General features: G+C 46.0%; 1 protein-coding gene across 2 annotated transcripts in view; it reads left to right on the top strand.

Moving 5' to 3' along the window:
• Window positions 1-27,379, top strand: part of KCNIP3 (potassium voltage-gated channel interacting protein 3) — a 693,141-nt gene that overhangs the window by 553,014 nt on the left and 112,748 nt on the right. For both annotated transcript variants that reach the window (XM_069619110.1, XM_069619111.1), the window contains 2 exons: window positions 5,842-5,912; window positions 10,321-10,428. In XM_069619110.1, the coding sequence (XP_069475211.1) occupies window positions 5,842-5,912; window positions 10,321-10,428 (179 nt within the window). The remainder of the gene's footprint in view (window positions 1-5,841; window positions 5,913-10,320; window positions 10,429-27,379) is intronic.

Here is a 27,379-nt window from a genome sequence, read left to right as displayed (position 1 = left end):
AATGCCATGTCATATCATATCTCCTCCTCTCCCTTGCTGAACTCCTGACTGAAACTGCACTGGCAATTTGCCTACCCTCTGGTCTCGGGCCCAGGTCCCCTCTCCCGCCAGCTGCACACCTGCACTGCCTCCCGGGCAACCCCTGCACTTGGCGGCTGTTTCTGTATCCCTACTGTCCCCTCCAGCTCTTGACACTTGATGTCTGCACTTACACCTGCACTTGCCACAAGCGGACCGTACTTTTACCTATTGTTTTATTTATTACATGTATTTATTTACTGTTGATCCTATGTATTGCACTGGCCCTGGCCCCTCCCCTGCACTTGCGTGACCTCAATGTCACCTGGCCTAATAAGATTGTTGTCTTTGTCTTCCCTCTGTCCCCCCTCCCTTGCCTCATCACGCCTTGAAACACTTGTGTATCTGCGTGTTATGAATGCCATATCATACCATATCAATAGTATAATTCTAACACAATTCAAGTTTACTGAGGCCCCTCCCGTTGTGCGCATCAGCTGAGCGCCTCATCATATTCTGCATTGCCCGATGCATCGTCCTGTGATGAACTCGCCCACTAGTTAGCGCCGGAAGATCTCATTCTTGCTTGTCCCTTGGTAGAAAAAATCTAGAATAACTAAGGTAAGAAAGAGTGTGGCTGAATGCCCCAGACATGCTGGTTCTAGTGGCATTGGGGCACCCATGTTAAGATGCTACTTTGGCACTCAGGCTATGCAAATCCCCCTGGCTCCCACATCCAGAGGGGGCAAGCATTTCAGGATGTGAAGAACCTACCAGCGTAAGAATATACATGAGAAACTATGTAAGTGATGAGTCAAACAATCCTCTTAACGTATATGTGTGTGTTGCAGTGCACGTTTTTGAAGGAATTGTTATATACAGAATCCAAAGCACACGCTGATCACAAAACTATAAGCATATGATCAGCAGAAATGTTCCCCATTTCATCATCAGATGGACTCCCTCCTAGTCCACGACCAGCCATGCCCCTTCTTCTCCCATAGTTTCCTCTGGCGTTTCTTGCATATTCCCCATCAGTCCATTGCAAGTCTGACTCGCCTGCCCATCATCATCATGAGAAGTTCCCATCTACAGCCTGTCCTGCAGTCCGTCATTATTCGGACTCTCTGTTCCTCGTGAATAGTTGTCCCCCTGGGTCTTTAGGTGCCCTACTCCTCGGCTCTGTGTTTTCAGACATTGTTCCATTGGGTCTTTATACACGTTGCTCCCTTATTAGGTCTCTTGCCCCCTTCAGTCTTCAGGTACATTATCCTCTCACCCACCAAGTCTTTCTGTCCTCTTGGGTGTTTAAATGGTTTGTCCAACCAGGACGTTATATGTGTAGTTCTTTAATTTCATTTATGGACTGTTCTTCAGACACTGTGTCCCTCTGGGTCTTTCTGCGTTATGTCCCTCTGGGTCTTTACATCTTGGGGCCTCTAAGACATAAGATGTTTTTTTTTTACTGTTTATTTGGGTGCTTTGCTCTCCTTGCTTTTTTGCTACTTTATTCTTCTGGATCTTTAAATAACATGTCGGCCCCTCACCCCCTAGGGTAATTTATGCTTGTCGCTCTAGGTTGTAGGTCATCTTTTCCCTTTGGTTCGGCAGATGCTTTGCCCCACTGAGTCTGTGGGGATTATCATCACCTCGTATTTTCAGTCTCTGCAGTCTTCTGAGCTGTTTTTGAATCTCAACATACCCACATCTCCACTTGCCTTGAATTCTATTTACCCGAATCTCAATTTAGTTGTAGAAAATCTTTCCTGCCTCTTGTGTAGATTCTGGGAGTTTGGTGTCTGTTTTTTCCCATTTATGCCTCCTTTTTTGGACTATGTTTGAGGGCAGTTTAAAGTGTATGCAAATTGAAGGAGGAACATGGCAGAAACATAGAGGTGGGCAGGGGAAATTCGCCTGTTTGAAAAATGTTACATGTATTTCATTTAATGGAATTGTTAATTGCTTTTCAGTGTTTTTTTAATTTTTACATTATGTTTTGCACTGTTAGCAGAAGGAGAACGGTTTCTGTTCTTTCTTTTGGACAAAACAATTATACATGTGACTGGTATACTACACATCAGGGGGTTGAAGCAAAAAAAGGGATGTTTTGTCTGTTTTTTTTCTATCTTTTAAAAATAGCATGCTTTAGTGGTCAATTGTCAGATTAAAGTTGAAAACATCCTTTTTCTAGAAATGTAAGTATGTCAATATTAGAAACTTAAGATTAAAATCATTTATATGTGGTATCATTCTTCCAGTGATTCATACAAATAGGTTTGTAAAGATTCAGGTATTTTAAGATTTTCTTCCTTATCAACAAGGATGTAGATTTCTGGGTGCTTTGGCTCTGTGTGTCTATAAATGCCTTAGCCCTTTGGGTCATTCTATGCGTGTTCCCCTTGAACTTTTGCTATATATTTGCCCCTGGATATTCCTTCAGTTCACCCTTGCGGCTATTAGGATACCTTATCCTCCTGGGTCTGTAGATTCGTTGTGAATCTAGGTTTCTTGATGCTTGTATCTATGAGTTGGAAGGTGCTTTGTTTCTCTAGGACTGTAGATGTCTGTCCCCATGGGTCTGTATATGCTGTGTTTTTCCAGGTCTGTAGATGCTTTGCCCATCTGGATCTCTTGTTGCTTGTGCCTATGCATCTGAAGATGTTTTGTGCACTTGGGTCTGGAGATGCTTCATCTCTCCGTCTCTGTAGATGTTTGTCCCCAGGAGTCTATAGATGCTGTGTTTTTCCAGGTCTGTAGATGCTTTGCCCATCTGGATCTCTTGTTGCTTTTGCCTATGCATCTGAAGATGTTTTGTGCACTTGGGTCTGTAGATTCTGTATCTCTCCTACTCTGTAGATGTTTGTCCCCATGTGTCTATAGATGCTTTGTGTATCCGGGTCTTTGCATGATTTGAAGATTTTTAGATGTTTTGCCCCAGGCTATTTGGAGGTTTTGAAGTAGTTGGAGCCCTGTGACTTTAGATATATTGTACTTGTGGCTCATTAGATGCTTCATCCCCATGGATAACCAGATGCTAGCCTAACTCTTCCCGCAGACTGGCCAGAATCAGCACTACCACCTCCTCTCTTAAAATGATCACTTGTTGGGTCCCCAATGTCCCTTCGTTTTCGCTGCTGTGATTTATTATTAACATGTAGGCACTGGCAACATCCACTACATGGTACAAATGTATGCCAATGATGCACAGATCCACCTCAGATGTTGAACGGTCCTGAGAACTACAATAAAATCAGAATGAGTGAGAAACACCGGACTCTTGACGAAGGCAAGGAGCTGTGCGTGAAATACCAACACTGATATTTTGGTGACTGGCAGATCTACAATTTACTGGAAGCAATGCTGGGAGCCTTCAAGCTGAATGCAAACATATCAGTGAATGTAGTTAGAGTCACTCCTCTCCTACTTATTGCTGCCATCATAAACCACGACAACCTTTAACTCATGGTCCAGCAGTGGGTCCTTTCACTCTGTGATAAACCCCCAAGGCGAGCTGCTGGATTGTTGTAAGATCCTGTTCACCGGCACCCCAAAGAAGGAAATACAGAACCTCCAGGAAATGATCCAAAAGAGCCCGTTCTGCCTTAACATAAGAAAGGTGAATTATATCTCCCCAACCATAAAAGTGCTCCATCAACTTCCATTGGAAAAATAATTTGATTTAAAATGAGGTGCATAAAGCCTGCAATGGGGTGCAGACCTGAGTGCTTTGGGAATCATCCCCTCACTGCACACAGGATAGAAACCTCTGATCAGGCAACTAAGATCGAATGAACCCAATGCACTTATAAGAGGCCTGGTGGGAAAATCACTGGGGATTAGGCTCTCCCTCTCTGGAGCGCCTTGTGCCCTCACTTGCTATGCTTGGCTGCCTTGTGTCTTGAGATGTATGAGAAAGACTCTGCAACCCTTGATAACATCGACAGCGCTATTCAGAACTGGATGGCCTGTAACTCATTAGCTCTAAATAGCAAAATAAAACTGATCTTATGATTGTTACCACCAGACATACTTGGAGCAAGCTCACACCAGACTACTCCAACTTCTTGATTGCAGATCATATTATAACGGTCTCAAAAAAAGTGAAAACACCAGGTGTTATTCTGGGTGATGAACTGTCAATGAAGCCCCATGAATGCAACATTTCGGTCTGACTGTGGATTCATTAATAAACATATACAATACATTCTGCCTTTTATAACCAATGACAACTGTGCCTTGCTGTCTACAGCACTAATACATTCCAGGCTGGACTACTGTAATAGTCTGTGGACCGGTACCACAGCGGTCAACATCCAAGCCCTTCAAGTCACACAGAACAGCGCTGTGCGCACCATCTTTAAACTCTTGCATCGCACACACATCTCCACTTTCACTTTCTCTGCACTGGCTTCCTGTAAGGCAAGGAATATCACACAAGAGTCCTCACTCTGGCTCATAAATCCATGCCCCTTTCAAGCCCAGTATATCTATTAGATTGCATCAAGATCAGGTCAAACAATAGGAATCTTCGATCAGCCGTAGCTCTGGCACTTATTCAGCCAAGATTTAAATTGGCCCGTTTTGATTGCACAAGCTTTGACATCCAAGCTCCTATTCTCTGGAATTCTCTTCCTGCTGACATACGCCAAATAAAGAACTACCTCCTCTTCAAAAAGGCCATCAAGACTCACCTCTTCAACCTCAGCCCAGATTAATTGGTTTTCTGACGGCCTATGTCTCTCATGACTTGATTTGCATGTTGTGTGTCCTGTCCCTGTTTTATGTGCACCCTGAGGCCTGCGGGCATGCAACGCATTACAAAAATAAAAATAAATAAATAAATATGTTTCCCATGTGTTTTTTTTAATCTATTTGTCAGCCTGGGTTTATCTCTGCTTTACAATGAGTGTTTCTGTGCTTTTTCCCTCTGGGCTTTTCTATCATTTGTCTGTCAGGATCTGTCTGTGCTTTACCTTTATCAGATACCCCACCCACCCCAGGCCTTTCTGCTTTTGAAATATGTTTATAGCAGTCATTGGGTAATACAAACATAATTATATTCAACCTTCCATACATTATATATATTAAGAGAAATACCAATTCTGTCTTTACGGTTTGGGTCTATTTGACATAAAACATTTGACCTAATCACATTTGATCGATTTATTTGACCTTATTTTCGGACTAAACCTCCACACCCCCTTTCCCCTCAACCTAATCTGTACCCTTAGCCACCCCATATATATATTTAATTAAGTTTGACTGAAAAAAAGGTAAAAGAAATTCAATCAAATGTTTTAGGTCAAATGTTTTTAGGTCAATTATGCTAATACCGTCTTTACGATATTAAAATATAGTAGCTCTGTTAAGGTCAGTCTGGCCCCTTAGATATTAAAATGATAATGCATTTAGATAAGGTGCCTTCAAATAAAAGTGCTGCATAAGAAAAAACTGCTTAAAATATGATATGCAACATTTTCCAATTCCAAAATTGAACTGCCATAAAAAATGCGCATCACAGACTCCAAACTCATGGCATTACAAATTCCACTAATGCAATATTTGGATCAGGCAACTAAAATCCCAAAGGCTGATCTGTGATATTCCTCATGCCCCTTATGCATTTTGTTTTTCCTGGTCTTCCTATGCTTTGTGCTTCTGAGTGTCCTAGATGTTTTTGTCCAACTTTAGCTCTCTGGACCTCTAGATTGTTGGAGATGCTTAATTGAAAGCTGCTTAAATGTTTTCTCTTACGTCTTTACATATGAGTCCTGTCGACTCTAATTGATGTTGCACAACCTCTCCATCTCTCTCTCCTAACAGATGCCTCCATGTACGCTCATTTCCTTTTCAATGCCTTCGATTTAGACCGGAATGGCGCCATTCGTTTTGAGGTAAATAGTGGATTTTCTGTTCCAGTTATTTCACTGCTTTAGTGCTTGACAAAACTCAACAATGGACAGGAGGATCGGACAGACCTGTCCCTCCTCCTGTCTTCGAACCCAGATAGTAATGTAATAAACCCAGGGGTCTCACTCAGTGTATTATAGGAGTACAAGTTTCCCTTGTATGGTGGGTGGAATTCCCAATTCCCATCCTGCTCACAGCGTGGGAAAAGCAAAAGAAAATTCCTCACGAGGAAGAAAACATCTACAATTTCTGCCAAACTTCTGTCTCTTTAAGACATTTTTTATGAAGGAGCTTTCAAAAATTCTACCCTTGTTAGTTAAATAATGTGAATAAGTTTGAAGTAAACAAGCAAAATGTTTTTAAAAATGTCTTCTGACTGAATAGCACTGTATGCAACATGCTTGTGTGGATCTTGTCAGTGAATGATAAAACCTGGCGGTCTCAATTCTACCTGTTGATGCTCTACCGCCTTGGGTTATGTGTACATCCCAAGGTGGTAGATAACATGTGATATGATTGATGAGTTAAGAGATTCAAAGATACAGAAGAAAGCAGTTAGTAGTGAGAAAAGTATCCAAGTGTGAAGAAAATAAGTACCTCTCAGCAATGCCAGTATATGAACAAATTCAACCTCCTTATATCATTGAGACCACCAGGTTTGGAGTTCTTATCTTCAAAATTAAAAAAATCCTCCAGGATGTCTGTTGATGAAAGCCTCCGTATGGATGTCTTTCGACTACCTCCAATACTTGACTCCTTACTATGCTAATATTGTGGTTAGATGCTGTTTTATAATCACATATGTCATAAAATGTGTTTCTTTTGTTTCAATATTTCAAATCTTGCTGATTGGTTAACAAATACATTTGATATTGAGATAACACATGTCCATGTGATCTTTTTTCTCACTAGTGTGCAGGCAGGCAGATTGACCTTGCTTTTTGCATCGCTATGGTTGTGCTGACTACTCTGGGTTTTTAATAACATATTGTACTTGGTTTGTGTTTCTAAGAGTAGAGGTTATAGGTGTCTGATCGATTTGCTACATTAAAGCCTATAGGAAGCAAAGGTTTGGTGTCTGGGCCAAGAATGCATTTAAGATGTGGTTCTAGGTTGTTCATTCTGGTAAAACATTGCTGGGGTTTTTCCTCGGGTCATCTTCAAATTAAAAATATCATCAATATTACATTGAAATCAGCACATAATGTACTCGTAGTATTGTTTTTCAAAATAACAGATTGTGCAAATTGTCACAATTAGAAGTTGGCATTTGTGGGTGCCCCTTTGCATCACATAGCATGTCTTGTTTATAAATAGTGATGTTTGAAAAACATAAAATACATCTTAAGTAAGATTAAGTCAAATAATAGCATGTGGAATTATGTGTGCCCGAGAAAGCTAATAGTATCATATGAGGGGGGCTATATTATTGCGTTCTGGTTTTTTCTTGTGTGATGACCAGATACAGGCTGGTAACATTTAAGTTTACTAGCATGTCTCCTGATGTTATTTAAAGTTTCTTAAATTTGGTCAAATATATATTTGGCACTTCACACAATGTAGTGGTATAAGGGATCAAAATTTGGCACAAAAAAAGCACAAAATGTAGATAACAATTTGCACAAGGACTCCTTCATTGACATGAACAGTATTTCCTGGTGGGGATGTCAAGGGTTTGCATATCTTAACTTAGAGGGATATGACTGTCTTAGCAATTGTAAAAAGCAGTGTTAAATATTTCTCATATTCAATAGTACATTTCTTTTCTTTGTAGCATAAAGTTACATTGCCAAAGATGGGAATATCGTCCCCATGTGTGTTTAGTAGGCATCTATTCAGTAATAAGAATACCTGTTAATTTTGGAGCACCAAAACACCCCTTTTCTGCTAACTGTAGACGAATTATGGATATATTGTACAGATTTTGGAGTGCTCTGAATTCCTTCAATGAAATATTGTTATGACTGTCTCCTTAAATAGGTTGTGCCAGATGTTGTCCTAAACCCCCTCCAATCACCTCCATCCCACCCTAAAAATCCTTTGCGAAACCTAACCCTGGCAACGTGGTTCCTTCCAAGAGTCGCTAAAAATCGCTAACAGTCCATGCCCCTAAAAATATGCAAAGAAAGATACTTATTTGAAAATTGAAAAGAAAACAGCCATGAGGGTCTCCCGGAAGGAAATCCCATTTTTTTTTAGACATTATCTTTTTGAGAAAGTACATTTATTGGAGAACCGGGAATTTGGATAGGTGAGCATCTGCAGGCGTTGTGTTTGGTCATGAAAAGCAATTCAGAGGGCTCAGCTTGTGCAGAAGACTTAAAGGCATTTATCATTTGCTAGAGATACCAAATCACTAAGTGTGGCAAAATCTGAACGTTTGTTTGTACATAGAATTCCCCATTGCAGACAACAATTACCAGATAGGTATTTTTAATTCAAGTTTCTCTTGCATTACAGAAGAGGTGAATACATTTGAAAACGGAGACAGTAGAACCCCCTATCCCTGTGGTGATATGTAATGCTTCTGGGGTGACCATAAGAAGTAGATGATGCTGGAACTAGTCAAAGCATAAACATGTTGCCCACACTTACCTTAGGCCCGCAGATGAAATCTTGTAAAACGCTTGTGTGTACAGAATAAATGCAGAACCTACTTTATTCCAAAAGAATTGCTTCAAATGTCTCTTGTTAATGGAAGATGTTTGTCTATTCTTTTTCTGTTTCTTTGTTTTGTTGTCATCCTATTTGTTTTGTTCAAAATGTGAAAATATATTTATCATGCATGCATAGAACTTATTGGTAGATATCATGCTAAATGCCACCAGATGATTACAGTTTAGCCCTGATGACGAGCGATGTTCGAAATACGTGTTGGCTACCTTACTTTCATTCTTCTGAAAAATAACCAAATACACTTAAAAGTGATTTCAGCAACCAATGCACAATATCTCTTTTTTCTAAGATAACTCTAATAAGAGGCGCACCTTCAAACTTTGTATGTTTTTTGTTCTTATACTTCTTGGTTGGTTTCGGGCAAACGTCTCCATCAGTTTCAAACGTGACTCAAGTTTACATGTTTGTCCAGGTGGTTAACGCAGTTTTCAGGGATTTTTCCGAGATAGTTGGCATAGTGGTGTTTGTTAGTCAGGTTCTGTGCCACAGCAAAGAAACTTTTAGTCATAGTGGTTCATATGAAACAGAATGTTTATTGAATTTCGATATGATTCTAATTTGTGCAAGTTTGTTTCTAAGCCAACATTAACCTGATGGTGGCACATGCTAATGTTTCACCCGGTTGATGGGCTTTGTCAAGGTGTAGAATTATCCATGGGCACCATTAGAACAAAAACTAATACATTCAGAAACTCTGTTAGGAGTCACAGGCAGTAGTGGGTTAGTAGCGGGTGAGTAGCGGGTTAGTAGCATTGTGCATATCTTTTTTGCATGTTATTTGTTCTCTTAATAATCGGTTATGGTTGGTACCATCTGTTTAGATGGTAGCAACCTGCATTGATCAGAGTTTCACACGTAATTGTTTGCCAGAATTAACACGTTCTTATGTAAGCAGTTTCAAAAAAGGTAGCAATTTGTATTTTTTCTACAAGAATAATATTTTAGATGTACATTTAGGTTATTGCTCATTACATGAGATTTCCTTTAGTACACAAGTGTGCAGCTTGGTATGGTTGCAATCACATGTCCAATAATTGCAGTTGTGGTCACAAAAGGTGGTTTCTTAGGTCTCTTACTAGCATTCAGTTGGGTCATCTAGTTGGCTTTTGCATTAGGCAAAAGGTCCTTGATTTTTCAATGGTTTTATTATATGTTCTCCTGGTTAGGAGGTACATGGTCAGTGTGGTCTGGATTCTGGATGACAATGCTCCGCTGTGTGCATAATGCCATTTTATTCCAAACTGATTTGTAGTCAAGAAACACAATTTCGCAAAAATAGCAAGATTGAACTCCATGAAAAGGTGATGACTAGAATTGGATAACTGGTCATTTCAGGCTTTGATGGATTTTTTTAGTGATGGCGAGTCGTACTCATTTTTTTCTCCTACTATGCTCACCAACTGACAGCATACACAAATTTCCCCGAACAGGAAAGACCATAATCCAGAGAGTAATTCCTTAAGGTTTCCTGAGCTGTGAATTTTCAGGTAGTGGACATGCGGGTCGGAAGTGAAAAGAAACTTTATGTATGCCTGTCACTCTTGCCTTGCCCAGATGACCATTGTCTTGTTTATCTTGGAGGCATTTCCATTTTCTCTGCAGAACAACGTTGAACCAATCTTTTGTGCAACATGTGCTCTCCCAGACAGCAATGTGTGGTGTATTTAGTGTCATTTCCCTATCCTTCAATATTAACTTGGTTCTCACTCTCTGCAGGATTTTGTGATTGGCCTCTCAGTCTTGCTGCGTGGAACCGTCCATGAAAAGTTGAACTGGGCGTTTAACCTCTATGACATCAACAAGGACGGCTACATCACGAAGGAGGTAATAGGACCATGCACAGACCATGGGTGGAGTGGGTGAGTGGGGTGGCACTGGAGGCCCAGGGATATGGGGTTCCTGTGTCTTGGATGGAAATGCACTGGTATCCGCGGAAGACCAAGGATGGGAAAATCCTTAACCCTCAAACCACCATTCTTTCCCAGAGAATTGGGATTACACTCTAAGTGGAAGCAATCGGCAAGCTTACTCGCCTCTTAAACAAGAATAGCCACATAAAGTCTGTTGGTTTCAGATTAATTCATTCCTTTGGTTGTGAACGAAAATGTTCCAGTCCTATGCTTATATAAAGGCTGCAGAGTATTCTTAGGTATTTCAAATGTGATCAGCTAAGACGGTTACAGAAATGATACTAGCGTCTTATCTCAGGTAATAATATCCTGTTTGCCCTCTTGCAAGCTTCTTCCTTGGATCTCTCAACAACTGTCCCCACCAGACCATTATAGAAAAACGTCACAATATAAATGATAATACAGTAAATAGCAGCATGTTTCATACAGAATTCCAACACTACTACTCTCCATAGAATTTAGACGTGTGATGCATTGATTACAGAAATAACTAATGCTGTTCTTAATTAGCACAGTATAGGTACACATGGTTTGTGTGGAATTTTTGCTTCTGGCACCTTTCATGTGCCATCAGCTGCTGTATCCCCCCCACAACCAGTCCCTAAGAATAACTGTTCATTTTGGAGCACCAAGAACATCCGTTTTCTGCTGATTATAGGGGAATTATGGATATATGCTCCAGACTTTGGAGCACTTTCACTTCCTTCAATGAAGTATTGCTAGAAGTAACTGTTTGTCACTTTAAATAGGTCTTTGTGCCAGACGATGTCCTAAGCCCCCTCCATTCCACCCTGACAATCATTTAAGAAACCAAACCTTGGCAACATGGGTCCTTCCAAGCGCCGCTTAGAATCCCTATCATTTCACTCCCCTAAAATATGCAAAGGAAGATCCCTATTTTAAAATTGAAAATAAAACAGCAATGAGGGTCTCCCAGAAGGCGATTCCATTTTTTTGAGACATTGGGCCTCATTCCGAGTATGGTGGTAGTCATGGCGCTATTTGCGCCATGACTACCTCCCATACCGGTACAGACTCTGACCTGGTTCAATGGGGACTTACCGGTGTAGTCCGACCTTTGCGGGAACGGTAAATCCCCATTGAAAAATCCATTCCCCATTCCCATTTGAGCCCCCACAGGGCTCAATGGGAATGGAGAAGTAGCTAATAACGGTAGCACAATTTGCGGTACCGTTATTAGCTCTGAAGTCCCTAAACGGGTCCCGTCCTTAACGCCTGGTCAGACCAGGCGTTAAAGGAGGGACCCGCTAAGGGACCTCGTAGTAGGGCGGTAAGGGATTACCGGCACCGGTCTCCTTAACTGTCCCCGGTATCCCTTACCGCCCTACTCGGAATGAGGCCCATTATCTTTTTGAGACATTAGATTTATTGGAGAACTGGGAATTTGGATAGGCGAGCATCTGCAGATGTTGTGTTTGGTCATGAAAAGCGATTCAGAGGGCTCAGCTTGTGCAGAAGACTGAAGGCTTCCATCAGTTGCTAGAGATGCCAAATCACCAGGCAGATGTTATCCTTGGCATGGTGAAATCTGAATGTTTCTACATTGCATGCCCCATTGCAGCCAACAATTCCCAGCTAGGCATTTTTGAATCAATGTTCTCTTGCATTACAGAAGAGGTAAATACATTTGAAAACTGAGACAGTAAAATCCCCTATCCCCATGGTGATATACAATGCTTCTGAGGTGACCATTCAAAGTAGATAATGCTGTTACCAGTCAAAGCTTAAACATGTTGCGCGCTGCGCTGTCTTTTCTGTTGTACTAGTAAGTCGTCAAATCTTTGGCACCATTGGACCGTTGCCGATCAAAGACCAGCGTTTGTCGCCTCACATTTCTTTGTGAGGTTTAGACAACACCTTTCATAGATACCCAGGCACAGATTTCAACACATTGGTCCTCATGGGTGCGCCTCACTCCCTGACCTCTTGTCCCAGTGTTTGACTCGTGAGTAGGGGCCCCCCACAATAATCTCTAGCCACACTGAGGCTATGCTGATTATCTGGATCTCCAGGGCCACTTCAAGTGCAACCAAAACAGCACTAACGGATCTGCAGATCAATTAAGCCCGTTGGGGGTGGACCAGCAAATTAGATCACAATGGTTCATTTTGGATCTCCTTAGTATTGGCACAGAAGGGAGTGCTTGATTTTAGATTTACAGGCCAGCCATGCCTCCATTCTATTTTGATTCATTTTGACAACTCGAGAAAATCTAACACAGAAATCTGGACGGATGTAGCTTTCCATGTTCATTTACACCCATACACCAAAACAAATCGTAAATGCTGCCGGTCATGTCGGTCCACGATGGGTGGACCACATGCTTCCTCCTGCTCCTGTTACTAAAACTGGCTAATAATAGTCAGATCCCAATTCACACAATCCTCGAGGACAGTGTTCTGCTCTGTTCTGGACGGCCCTCACAGAACTCCAGGGCCCAACAGGAGCCACTATATATACAGGACAAGCGATCCATATCATTCTACCAGGACCCCACAGGGGGCACCACATCTGGACCAATAGCCTTGATAAAGACCTACGGGTCGAAACAAGTGTCGAAGAACTAACCATTTTTCACAATAAAAGCGACAAAATAATGCAGCAAACCACCTGGAGGAACATTTTCTTTGAAGTACAAAAGCAAGATAGCCAGGAACCCCTCCCCCCTCCTCCTTCTTCTGCACATTCTCCTCCTGCACCTTGAGCTCTCTCTTCAGCTCCTAGTCCAGCACCATCATCTCCTTCTGCACCTCTGTCTTCCAAACCAGCTCGGTCCATAGCTCCTAACACTCTCTAATGGTATCTCTGGGCATTGGTAAGCCTCCAATTCCGCCCATGGGCTTGGCTGCAGCCTATGGTCTGTACATATGTGTAATGAAAACTCTGAGCTTGGGATTGGTATGGTGTGAACATCCAGATGAACTCAATGAACTCGATGAGTGTGAAAAAACAATAGTACAACATAGATCATTAACATTTGCCCCACCCACCAATGAGCATTCCCATTCTAATGTCTGAACCCCTCATTGTTCCCACCTGCACCTATTTGTGCAAAGCTTCATAGCTTGTCATACCTTTTGGCTCACAATTATTGTTTATTTTTCAAATAAATGCATTCACTAGAAGTGCTCACTTCAATCTCCGTTTACTTAAAAAAAGCTGCATCCTTCCTTGTACTCCAACGGATGATGCAATTGATCAAAGGGCCTCATTACGACCCAGGCGGTAAGTTACCGCCTGGGCCGTGACTTTACCACCATGGCGTAAACTACGTTTACGCCATGGTGGTTGGCGGACTTACCGCCCCATTCCGACCTTGGCGGGGCGGTAAGTCCCCAATCCCCATTTACCCTTCCCCATTCCCATTTTTGCCCCATAGGGTATAATGGGAGTGGGGAAGGCGTTAATTACGCCACCGTAAATTACGGTGGCGTAATTAACTCCATGGTCCCTTAGCGCCATGGATTTTAACACCTGCTAAAAGCAGGTGTTAAAAGCGCCATGGCGCTAAGGGACCTCGTACTCAGGCGGTAAGGGTCGGCGCTGTTAACGCTGCCGTTAACCCCTTACCGCCTGGGTCGTAATGAGGCCCAAAGCAATGGTTCTAAGCAAATTAGGTTACTATGGCAACGTTCTCTTCTGCATCTTTAGGCAGCAGCAGCGTATCCTGACCAGAACAGCTCGATTACTTTTGCAGTAAATACCCACATCAACATCTCCCAAGGATGCCAGGCTTTAGGTAGGCTCCCAAATGAAGAGAAGAAACAGTTAAAGTCCTTCTGCATTACCCACTAATGCCACAGTAGTTGTTGCAGATAATGTTTATTTATAAACAACACTTAAAAATACAGATTAAAAAACAATTGCTTCAGCTGTTCGTAAAAAGTAGCAGGTTACAAATAGAATACTCATCATAGGTTAAGTACACAAGACACAACTAATAACAACCAGGAGAGGTTTACAGCACGAATTGTCTCTGCCTATTCCAGGCTCTACCAAGAAAACCACTTACCACGAATACACACATTTCTCTGTGTGCCGTCTTGCATAAATCTGGTGCATCAATTATTGTCCAAAAGTTTTAAAAAATTAAACAACGGAACAAGCCATTTTTTTAAACATCATTTAGCTGGGGCACCAGAATTTGAAGGTAGATTGTCAAACTCCAGGTCTCAGGGGCCGGATCCATGCCGGGTTTTCAGGATGCCCCTAATTAATATTCATGAGATACATTTATATGCAATGATTCTAAATGTATGCACATTTTTACTCATGAATATTAATGAGCGATATCCTGAAAACCCATCCAGATTCTGGCCCTTGAGGCCCAGGATGATTCCTGCTTGACCAACCTTGTGCCCCAGAGTCAACCAGGGAGACTGAGATATGCCCAACAGACAGAGATTTCATGCTAATTTCACCAGCGAAAAGCAGAAAAGTGGTGTGGAGGAGCAGTACAGCTTGAATATGATACACAAAAAGGCAGTGCAGCAAAGGGTCATCAAACAGAAAAGCAGTGACAGTATGCACTCCAAAGACAAGCGTTTGCAAAACAAGGCGGGGCAGGGCAATCCAGTTGCTCAGTTCATTTTTGCTTCTACAATGGCTTTTTTGTAATTTATCCGGAGGCGCACATGACTATTTGAAAACAGGCGGCTTAACTGGTTGGTATATAATTAAAGTTGAATGTTTTCACACTTAAAGCCAGGAGAAGGGCTAACATGGCTGGGCCTGCTTAGCCTACTCCATGCTTATGGCTTAATTTTTGGAACACCTATACACCGGTGGGTGACATTGGATGGAGACAGCATTTTTCTTCGTCCCCTTCATCATCAAGTGGCTGTGGTCTCTTCTTCGTCCTCTTCATCATCGGAGAAGGCTGTGATTGAGAGACATTCATACCAGCACGCCTTATTCCTGGTCCTTGGAGCTGGTGGCCGTCCCAGGTGAGCTGTGAGGCTCGTGGTGTGCGTCTGGTATCGGATTTGACTGTTATAGACACTCACACTGTGGATGGTGAGGGGTGGCTGAGTTGCGGCCCCCAGGACAACTGGTGGGGGTGCCTGTGCGCTCAGACCTATGGTTGACTCTGAAGATTCGGATGACGGGGCCGTGGCTGCACCACTTCCACAGCAGGCTGGGCAGCCTCCAGTAATTCCAATGCAACAGCCAGTACCGGCTCCACAGTTGCCCCTGCAAGGACCTCCAGCAGCGCTGCCAGCTGCCCAACCTGGACCCCCCATCATGGCTCAGGCAAGAGCACCTGCGGCCCACGCCGCTTTGCAGCCCATTCCGGAATTTGACGCATCAGGGCCACCTTCGAGCATGGGCCCCCGGTGGAGGAGATGGATGAGTCGCCTTGATATGTATTTCAGGGCCTCACAGGTGACGGACGATGACAGCAGAGTGGCCACCATGCTGTACTCCGCAGGGCCTGCAGTCCAGGAAATATTTGAATCCCTCACACCTGCCAATGCCTCTTATGACGCGGCCAAGGCGGCACTCCTTGCACATTTCCTCCCCCTTGCCAATGTGGACTATGAGAGGTTTGTTATGCTGTCGGCCAAACAGAAGGATGATGAGACGCTGGACACCTTCTATGGTCGCTTGCGCCGCCTCTCCCTAGGATGTGCGTGGATGGACGCGGAAGACATGATGCGCACAATGTTAATCCAGGCATGCTCCTCTGGCAAACTCAGGAGGCAGGTCCTGAGAGAGCCAGGCATCACTCTGCCCCGCATTCTGGAGCTCGGCCGTTGCCATGAGGTGGCAGAGGCTCGGGCCAATAAGATGGAGGCAGGATCCTGGTCAGTGAGGTCGGAGGAGGTGTGCGTCGTGTGGCGAGGTGGCAGAGGCATGAGACGTCCTGGTGGAGGACCCCGTGACAGGGCAGGCAGAGCCGGGGAATCGTGCCAGAAATGCGGGTACGACCTTACTCACTTGACAGAGTGTCCGGCGGTGGGAAAGACCTGTGACAGGTGTGGACTGGCCGATCACTTTTCAAGAGTATGCCGGGCAGCCCTGCCGGTGATGGTGCCGAGAGGCCAGGCACGGACGTGGAATCCGCGCCAGAACCCGCCGCCGAATGTGGCCCAGGTAGATCAGGGTGAAGTGGATCCCCAGGCAGAGGGTGCCGAGGAGGAGGAGAACATCTTTTTTGTCTCGAGCGTGGAAATCCTGAAAAGAAAGAGTCGGAGGCAGCCGAGATGTGTGGTAGAGGTCAACCACTCCCCAGTCCCGGTGCTCGTGGATACGGGGGCCTCAGTCAATGTAATGGCCAGAGGACATTATGACGCTCTTGAACCCCTCCCAGGTCTGGTCACACCGAAGGCTCGCATATTTGCGTTCGGAGGTCTGGAACCGATACCACTAGATGGTGCCTTTATAGCCAGTGTTGAACATGACGGCTCACAGATCAAGGCTCGCTTCTATGTAACTCCTGTGAGCAACAACACCCTGCTCAGCTGTGCAGCTGCCGAGGCCCTGGGAATTGTCAGTTTCGCCTATTCAGTCTACATTGAAGACATTAATGATCTCCTAGACAAGCATGCAACACTCTTCAGTGGGATCGGAAAGATGACCGGTGAACCGGTTCGGCTTCACATTGATGAGTCGGTACAACCTATTGCCCTGAAACACCGCAGGGTACCGTTTCATCTAAGGGAGCAGGTGGACAAAGAGCTGGACAGTTTAGTAAACCTGGATATTATCAAAAAGGTGGAAGGCCCGACCCCCTGGGTGTGTCCGATCGTGGTGGCGAGAAAACCTAAGCAACCTGATTCGGTCCGCATCTGTGTGGACATGAGGCTCCCTAACAAGGCAATAAAGAGGGAGCGGCATCTCACACCCACGATCGACGACATAATTGCTGAAGTACAAGGGGCTCGGTTCTTTTCTAAACTGGACCTCAGAGCAGGTTATCACCAGGTCGTTCTTCACCCTGAATCCAGGTACATAACAACATTTACCACCCACCGGGGATTGTACCGATATAAGAGGTTGAGCTTTGGAGTGTCATCTGCTTCCGAGGTGTTCCAGAACATCATTAGGGGTGCCCTAGCAGATCTGGAGGGCGTCCTCAACATCAGCGATGACATTCTGGTGTTCGCAAAAACAGAGGTGGACCATATGAGGAGGCTAGGAAAGACTCTGGAACGGTTCCAGTCACTGGGCCTTACCCTTCATAAGGAAAAATGCGAATTCATGCGCACCTCCATTGAATTCTTCGGTTTTGTGTTCAAGGAGGGAGGGGTGTCGCCCGACCCAAGAAAGGTCCAGGACATCAAATCGGCGCAACCTCCCGAATCTGTGTCTGATGTGAGGAGCTTCCTGGGGATGGTGACCTACTGTGGGCGGTTCATCCAAAACCTCGCCTCAAGATCTGAACCACTCCGGGCGTTGAGGAAGAAGGAGTCAACGTGGCACTGGGGCCCACTTGAGCAGGCCGCTTTCGAGTACATTAAGGCTGCCCTCACGACGGAAGATACCATGGCATTCTTTGATCCCGCCCTGGAATCAGAGATCGTTGTTGATGCAAGCCTGTTTGGCCTGGGGGCCGTGCTAACTCAAGTGGATCACAACGGGAGAGTTCGCCCCGTGGCATACGCCAGCAAGGCACTCTCAGAGACTGAACAGAGGTACTCCCAGATTGAGCGGGAGGCACTCGCAGTGCTGTGGGGCTGCAGACATTTTCGACTCTATGTTTTGGGTCGTCCGGTGATGGTGGTAACCGATCACAAACCGTTGCTTCCAATCCTGGTCGGGTCATCGTCAAAACCCCCGGCCAGGATCGAGAGGTGGATGCTCGCCCTCCTTGAGTACTCCGTTACCTTAGTGTACAGGCCCGGGGCCAACAATGCAGCGTACTACCTCTCCCGTCACCCGGGGGTGTGCGGGGGAGAGGGGCATGATACCTGTGAAGAAGAGGCTAACAGCCATGTGCGGATGGTGGTGGAGGCAGCCACACCAAACGCGATGCCACTGGCGGAGCTGGAGGCCGCGGCGGCCCAAGACGAGTGTTTTCAAATATTGAGGCACTCGATGCAACACAGCTCCTGGAAGTCCATCCTCGATGCTGTGGCCGGGTGAACACAAGAGGCCAGAACAACACTTGAACAGCTGTGGAAAGTGAAGGACGAGTTGTCGTTTTTGGAGTCGGGCCTGCTGCTCCGGGGTAACCGGATTGTCGTCCCACTTTCAAAAGTGAAGGAGGTCATCACTTTGGCCCACCACGGACATCAAGGCGCAGCCAAGACCAAGGCGCGGCTCCGGTTGAAGGTCTGGTTTCCTGAACTAGAGAAGAGGGTTGATGACTTTGTAGCGGCATGCGTGTGGTGTCAGGCAGCCTCTCCTCTGCAACGGGAGCCGGCAATAGAAGCGATGCCCCGAGGCACACGGCCTTGGGAGGTCGTCCACGCAGACTTTGGCTCGACGTCGGTGGGCACCCACTTCCTGGTAATTGTCGATGAGCACTCTAGATATCCAGAGGTGGAGTTCGTCGAATCCGTGGCGTTTGAGCATGTGGTGGTGGCGGTGGAGAAGATCTTTGCAGCCCACGGGTTTCCCCACACTCTGTGCTCAGACAATGGGGCTCCTTTCCAAAGTGAGCGGTTCTCCGAGCTCATGGAGAGCTGCGGGGTGCAGCACAGGAAGGTGTCACCACTGTGGCCCCGAGCCAATGGCGATGCGGAGAGACTAATGCAGACTCTTAACAAGACATTCCGAATCGCTCAGGGACAGGGTCAGCCCCTCCAACGGGCCCTGTATCAATTCCTGCGGGTGTATCGCACCACCCCGCATGCCTCCACTGGAGTGGCTCCCGCAGAAGCGCTGTTCAAGAGATGCCCCCGGGGCCTACTACCCGAGGTCGGGGAGAAGGAGCCTGGAGTGATTGATAACCAGCGGGTTGAAGCGGAAAGGCGAGTGAGAATTGACCAAGAGAACCTGCGAAGGGGTCTCCGGCCTCAACGGCTTGAGCCGGGAGACGAAGTTCTCATCCGCAACCGACACCCCCAGGGGAAACTCTCACTCCCCTATGAACCCGAGCCATTGGATGTTGTGGCGGTCAAGGGATCCATGGTGACGGCCTCGGATGGGCGATCTGCCGTCACCCGGAATGTGAGCTTCTTCAAGAAGCTGGGTGATCCACAGACTGAAACTCCACCTGAACCTGACCCACCAGAGGACCCCGATGACGGAGATCTCCGTGAGGATGTCCCAGACTCCCCAATCCGGGGAGCCGCGGCTGAAGGACGTCACGGGCCGGAGGTAGGCAGGAGGTACCCCCAGAGGGCTGGGCAAGGGAAACCTGCTTACCTCAGCGAGTATGTTCTTGGACAATTAGCTAGTAAACTGTGATGAAGGGATCCGGGTGGTTGACAATAAAGGGGTGTTGGGTGTGCAGTAGTATTTGTAGTGTGGGTGTGTGTTAGAAGTTATTAAAGTTAAAATTGCAGTTGTTGTGGTTCCTCCCGAAAAAGGAGGAGTGTGGCGCTGCCCGTAATGACGGGCCTACGCGGCGGCGTGACGTTGCACGCCGCCGCCCTGAATATAAATAAAGGGGCGTTCCCGGCCGCGAGCAGAGCGACCGGGAAGCCCGAACCGAAAGGCTGTGTCAGTGTGTGTCCTTTCGGGTGGGGGCTTACGGGCACACTGTGGGGGCTCAGGACCGCCCCCCAACATGCAGTGTGTATTAGTTTGCCCGATTCTACACTTCAAGCGTAATGTCACTTTAACCAATGTTTTAACTGATTTTTAAAATCATGTTCACTAGTGTGCCTACAGTGCCCAGCGCATATAGCCTGTGGCCATTCCCCAGGCAGGCCTCTCCAAACCACCCATTGCTTCTACTGCTCATTGCCATACTACTATCAAGAACCTGACCGCACTCCCTGAGCTCCCAAAAAGCCATTAAACTCAGAATACCCGGAAGATGTGGGTAGTCCAGCTAGGAACGTTCACTCATGCCTACGTTTGGGCTCTTGTAAACTGTAGTGCTTTTTCTAGGCTCTGGTTTGTCCAGCTTTTGCTTTAATAATTCTAGTCTTCCTAAAGATTCTTTTTACTGTTTTGGTCTTATCCGTTTACATCCTATTTTTCTTCTTTTATCATCACATCATATATTCATCTTATTATTTGTATTTCTTATACCCATTTTTGCCTTTTATCTGTTTTCTTTAATGGTTTTCTTGGTTTATTTTACACTTTTGAAGTAGTATTTTAGGAGTCTATAAAAGGTTTAATTTTTTTCTAAAAGGCTGTCACTGATGACCTCAATAACACACCAACTCCCACAGACGGTTCAAGGGTTTTCATTTTTAATCCAGCAATGGGCCTAATGGCCGTCCCTCTCTCTCTAACCTAGGGACAGGCATTCCGACCCTACCCCAGGTGTCCCTCAATCCCAGACTAGCACTAGAGATCAGTATGCCCTATGATCTAAACACGTATCAGTCTTCTGGTGAGGGGCTAAAACCTACGGCCTTTTCGATCTGCACTTTCTCGTGGAACACTCCAGGGGTTCTTATCCAATGACTTCCCTACAGGTATAACTTAATGGATGTGCCTTTCAGACACTTAGGTGTTCACCGTCTCTGGTCCTTCTGGGCCCTGGTATTCTTTTTCCTAGCTCTCTTTATCACTCACCCTCTTCTCCTTCGATGCCCCTCCCTCATTCTCTATCCCTCAAGCTCTCTACTGTCCTTCCGATGGTCCCTTTTGTCCTTATGTCTTACGCCACCCTTTACTCGTACTCACGGCCACTACTCTGCCCCAACCCTCTACTGCTCTCCCTTCGCAACACTACTCTTCCCTCTCCACACTGCCACTACTATCGCCTCACCACACTGCCACTACTCTCCGGGCCGACACTACCGATTCTCTACCCAATTCTCACTCGCACTACTCTCTCCTGGCCACACTACTACTACTACTCCTACACTCACTTTCCTTCCACTTCCCCAATCACTGTCTCATTCACTCTCTAATCTCTTCTACCACTTCACTCACACACATGCAAATTCCCTTCCAGTACCACTTCTTCTCACTAACCAATACCTCACCTTGCACACCGCCTGTGTAATCCTTCTTTGCACCTCCTTCCTCTGCCTGGTTGCTTGATCTGCCTCCTCTGACCTGAGCTGAATAACCCAGAAGATCTCCCTTCACCTTCCACTTTTCTTTCCCATTGGCTATCCCTCTCCACTGGTTCACTGTGCCTTTCTCTCCCTAACCCCCCTCCATGGAGGTGGTACAAGCAGCAAAAGCCAAAAAAAAAGAGTGTCTAAACTCTGCCCCTTTTCCATGTGTGGGTTCACTGGGAATTTTAAATGGCGGCCCACTTTAAGTGCCAGTGAGGGCCTTATACTCTCGCCAATCCGCTCAGTTGACTGATGGGACATCAAGCAGCTCTCTCACAGGTAAAGGTAATGTCTTTGGAGCGTTCCGTGCATGCGCAGACCTCCGGTATTACTTGTGGATCTGGTTTACACAGCAGCGCCTCTTCCATACGTTGCTGGCTGAGATTCACAGGTCCATCGCCTCTAGATGTATCTTCGGGTTAGATGGTGGTTATTCTCTCTATCCCTCCCACTGGGCTGCTGGGACATGTCTTCCAGAAGGAATAAAGAAAGAATGGCCAGAATCATGCAAAATAGGAATGGGATGATTGACAATTATAATTCTTATTCTTTTTTCATAACACGCTTAATACCAGCGAGTGGTTTCTGAGCACATTATCATGATTCAAACTAGTTTTGCGCTGCATCATCTTGCTTCCAAGACAAACGCGTTGCTCCTGATCTATCCTGCCTCCCCAATGACAATGGCACTGTATTCAAAGAAACTGGCATTAAATGAAGAGACAGGGCCTGGCTCCCTCCCAACGGCCACTTCCCCCTCCAAGTAAAACAAAAGGGGTACTGGCTGGAAGGTTTAGAATGAATCCTAACCTCTGGCATTGTTCTGGGCAACACTCCAGACCATCATTCTTCGCCTGCTAAGCCGTTATAAAAAGGGAACGACCATATGTAAATCGGGCTTGGACCCACCCCAAAAGGGGTGGTTTAACCCAAACTGCTTGGTCACATCCCTTCTGCACAAGACCACAAGCATCACCAGACATGTTTCGGCCTCATCAGTGAGGAGTAGCTTGGGTCTCCAGGCCCAGCAAGCATAAGCCCCACGTTTGGGCATACCCGTCCAACTCAGGGTGACTAAGCAAAACAAAAGAGGTGATGGCTGGAAGGTTTAGAATTAATTTTAACCTCTGGTATTGCTCTGGGCAACCCTCCACACCACTCTTCTTCGCCTGCCATGCCATTACAAAAGGAGAAAGACCATATGCAAATCAGGCTTGGGCCCACCCCCAGAAGAGGCAGTTAGCCTGAACTGCTTGGTGAAATCCCTTCTGCGCAAGACCACAAGCATTCACAGACATATATCAGCCTCCTTGGGTTTCATCAGTTTTATTTATTTTATTTTTACATTTGTAAAGCGCCACACAGCCCAGAGGCATCGGGGCGCTGTTGCAAGATAATGACTTAGTTTCAGTGCAAGGAGGGGTAGATAGAGGAGGTTACAGCAAGATCGTATCTACCCCTAGCCTGGGAAAAAAGCACATTTGACATTACAGCGGTTATACAGTTGACAGGGCCCAAGAGGGGTTTATACAAACAGCATCGTTTTTATTGCTTTCCTGAAGCACAGGTGGGATTTGATACCTATAATCTCGGCGGGTAATAAGTTCCAGTTGGTGGCGGCGAGGACTGGGAAGCTAGTGCCACCTGCTCTGGTTCTGAGGCTTTTTGGAATTGCTAGGCGGTTGGTGTGGCTAGCTCTAGTTGGTCTGTTGGAGGGGGGATCAGAGAATCTCTGCGCAAGGTAGCGTGGTGCTGTGTCCTGTCGGCATTTGTGGGTGAGTGCCAGTGATTTGAAAAGGATTCGTTCCTTAACTGGAAGCCAGTGGACAGATTTTCTGGTGGCTGAAATGTGGTCTCTCTTCGGGATTCCTGTTGCTGCTCTGAGGGCATTGTTCTGCACCGTTTGAAGTTTTTTAATGTTTTTGGCTGAAGTGCCTAGTAGGAGTGCATTGCAGTAGTCTAGGCGGGATCCTATGATAGCTCTTGCGATGGTGAGGGAGTTTTCCTGCGAAAGGAAGGGCCTTGCTGCGGTGATAAGTTTTGAGTGGTAGGCTGCTGCTGAAGAGATTGCGTTGACCTGTCTGTCCATGGTGAGGTTGGAGTCCAGGTAGACTCCAAGGGTTTTGACTGTTTTGGAGACCGAGATGCAGCAGTTGTCGATGATGAAGGAGTCATATTGGGGCCCCATTTTATCGATTGTGGCAGGTGATCCGATGATGAGTAACTCTGTTTTTTCGCTGTTGAGGCAGAGCCAATTCTCAGCCATCCAGGTTTGGATGGTGGTGTAGATGGAGATGAGGGTTTTTTGGTCGGCTTCATAGTCTCTGGTGAGAGGGATGAGGACTTGTGTGTCGTCCGCGTAGTTTGTGTATCTGATGCCCATTGCATCGAGGTATTTAAATAGTGCCCTTGTGAAAAGGTTGTACAGAGTAGGAGATATGCAGGACCCCTGCGGGACACCGCATTTAATTAGATGTGACTGGGCGCAGGCTGTGTCCGAGAAGACTTTCATTTCTCTGCCCTTAAGGAAGGATGCTATCCAGGCGGTGGCTTCTGGTGAGAAGTTGCCCGCTGTAGAGAGGTGGTGGCAGAGGGTGTCATGATTGACCAGGTCGAATGCCGCCGAAAGGTCTAGTAGAAGTAGGAGAGCTGGTTTGCCTACGTCTCTTAGGTCATCGATTTGGTTCTTGAGGTCCAGTAGTGCTGTTTCTGTGCCATGGTTTGGCCGGAAGCCAGATTGCCGGAGACCAAGTAGGTGATGCGTTTCTAGGTAGTTTTGAACTTGGATGTATGCAGCTTTATCCAGGATTTTGAGAAGGAAGGGAACTGTTGTGATGGGCCTGTAGTTCCCTGGTACCTTGGGGTCTAGTGTAGGTTTTTTCAGTAATGGGCGGACCCAAGCTTCTTTGAGGCAGGATGGCACTTGGTTGGATTTGAACGAGGCGTTGATGAAGGCTGTGAAGAACGGTACTAGTGAAGGTGCGCTATCCTTGATGAGCTGGGCTGTACATGAGTCGCCTTTACAGTTGGAGGGTTTGATGGCGTTGAGTATGGTTCGGACTTCCTCTTCTGTCATCTCCTGGAACGAGAAGGCTGGGATTCCGGAAGGGGCGGTGTTCTGGTGTAGGTTGGATAGTTGTTGCGATGAGGCTTTTTGGTGAGTGATGATTTTATCTTGCAGAGTATTCAGTTTGTTGAGCATGGCTTCTTGGATGTCATTGCACCATTCTTTGTCTTTATTCAAGGGGTTAGGGGGGGGGAGTTGGGGACTCCAATTCTCTGAAGATAGCGAAGATTTCTCTGGATCCGGATTTAGCGTTGGCGATCCTGGTATTGAAGGAGTTGGCTTTGGCAGCAATGATGGTGGATTTGTATTGTTTGGCAGCGTCTTTAAAGGCTTGTTTAATGATGTCAGTGGGGTTCGTTTGCCAGGCTTTGAGAGCTAGTCGTTTTTGTGAGCGTAGTTTCAGGAGATCCTGAGTGAACCAAGAGTTAGTTTTTTTGGTGGGTTTAGCTTTCCTAAGTGCCAAGGGAGCAATGGTGTCTATGGCCTTGGTGATAATGGCGTTGTAGGTTTCTGCGAGAGTGTCTCGGTTGTGGGTGAAAGGGTGTTTGAGTTCGGGAACCAGGAGGTGGGGAAATAGTCTTTCCTTGGTTAGTTGCTTGGTGCTCCTCGTGAGGGCGGGCAGCAGAGCTTGGTGAGCGGTGGGTGGAGTTCTGGAATAGTTGATATTGAAGTGGATGATGGAGTGGTCCGACCAGGGAATGGGGGCGATGATGGGCGTCGATATCTGACAGTTGTGTTGGGTGATCCAATCCAGTATGCGGCCTTTGTTGTGTGTTAGTTTTAACACTTCTTGTTTGAATCCAAGTGTTGTGAGGGCGTTGTTGAACGAGGTGGCATTCCTGTCTGAGGGGTCATTGAGCCCGAGGTTCATGTCACCCAGGAGGACGGACATGGTGGTTTTCTTGAGGTTGTTGCTGATGGTGTGTAAGAGCGCTTCTTGGAATTCTCCCGCTGGTCCTGGTGGGCGGTATGTGAGGTGGGCGGTGATGGTGCAGCTAGGTGAGGGGTTGATTTTGACGAGCATGTAGTCACAACTGTGTGAGGGGTCTCCTTGTATCTTTCTGATAGGGATGGATTGTTTGGCTATCAATGCGACCCCCCCTCCTTTTTGTGTATTGCGGTCTTGCCTGAAAATTGTATAACCATCGGGTAGGGCAATGGCTAGAGCAGGGCCTGCGGCTTCATGGAGCCATGTTTCGCAGATAAATAGTAGATCAAGGTTGGCGTTGCATATGAGGTCGTGGATATCTAGGGCTTGTGCCGGGAGGGAGCACGCATTGATGAGGGCGCATTTGAGTATTGATGGTTTGCTTAGGGTCGATTCGCTAGCAGTGGTGGGGGCGCACATACCAAGTGGTTCACCAATATCGTCAGTGGCAGCAGCAGAGGCAGTGCTGGGCGCACCTAAATCACACATAGCAAGTGGAATCACAGTAGCAACAGTGGCATCAGCAGAGGCAGTGCTGGGCGCACCTAAGTCACACATAGCAAATGGTATCACAGTAGCATCAGTGGCAGCAGCAGAGGCAGTGCTGGGCGCACCTAAGTCACACATAGCAAATGGGATCACAGTAGCATCAGTGGCAGCAGCAGAGGCAGTGCTGGGCGCACCTAAATCACACATAGCAAGTGGAATCACAGTGAGGATCAGTGAGGAATAGCTTGGGTCTCTAGGCCCAGCAGGCACATGACCCACGTCTGGGCATATCCATCACACTCAGTGTGACTAAGCAAAACAAGAGGCGATTGCTGGAAGGTTTAGAACTAATTGTAACCTTTGGCATTGCTCTGGGTAACTCTCCAATCAGGGGTAGGACTGGCGTTGGCCTCCACCCCAGTAGGCCTCCCTTCCCAGGCTAAGAGGGGCCCCATCTCCTCTTGACAAAGTTTGCTTACTGACATTGTCACAATGCATACATTATGTACTGAAATGTACACGTTCCAATTTTAGAGCATTGCTATATCTTGCATGCTTAAAAACAGTAAATTATACCTTTAAAGCACTAAAAGTAATGTGTGTCCAATAGTGGCTTTGCTACTTGGATTCTAATATGTATTTCCTATCTGCCGTGAATATATTAGGAATATAGACTCCCCATACTTGTAAGTATTAAGGGAGTTCAAATCCTACTAAAGGCATAGAGGCGAGTATTATACTTCCCTTCCTTTACTTTTCAGCCGCAAAGCACAATTCAAATAATAAACTATATTGCTGCACATCAACTTCTGGTTCTCTCAGTGGTTTCTTTGAATTCCATACATTTAAGCATTGTAACAAGTGGCACAACTAGTCCAATCTCTGGCATGGCTCTCTATGACCTCACTTCCTGTCCTCAACTCCTCTACTTTCTGTGCGGCAGAAGGGGTCCCTATGAAAATAACATCCAATAGTAGGACAGTCTTAACAGTAACCGGCACTAGCGAATGGCCAGTCCCCTCTCTCTCTCAAGATGCTTTGGGAATTTCCACCTCGAAAAAGAAGACAAATGTAAACTATCATTGAACGGGTGGTGGGAGGGAGAACAGGCATATGCAGGAACCAAAGATGTTTAAACCATATAACGTTCTCAACAAACATATAATATATGACTTGTACATCAGACGGTGTGGGAATAATACTCACTTCCTCGTCTGTAAAA

The sequence above is a fragment of the Ambystoma mexicanum genome, chromosome 10 (genome assembly GCF_040938575.1).
Source record: "Ambystoma mexicanum isolate Mex_15411 chromosome 10, UKY_AmexF1_1, whole genome shotgun sequence".
In the NCBI taxonomy this organism is placed as follows: Eukaryota; Metazoa; Chordata; class Amphibia; order Caudata; family Ambystomatidae; genus Ambystoma; species Ambystoma mexicanum.
The sequence above is the reverse complement of the archived record's forward strand: the minus strand, read 5'-3'. Positions and strand labels throughout refer to the sequence as shown.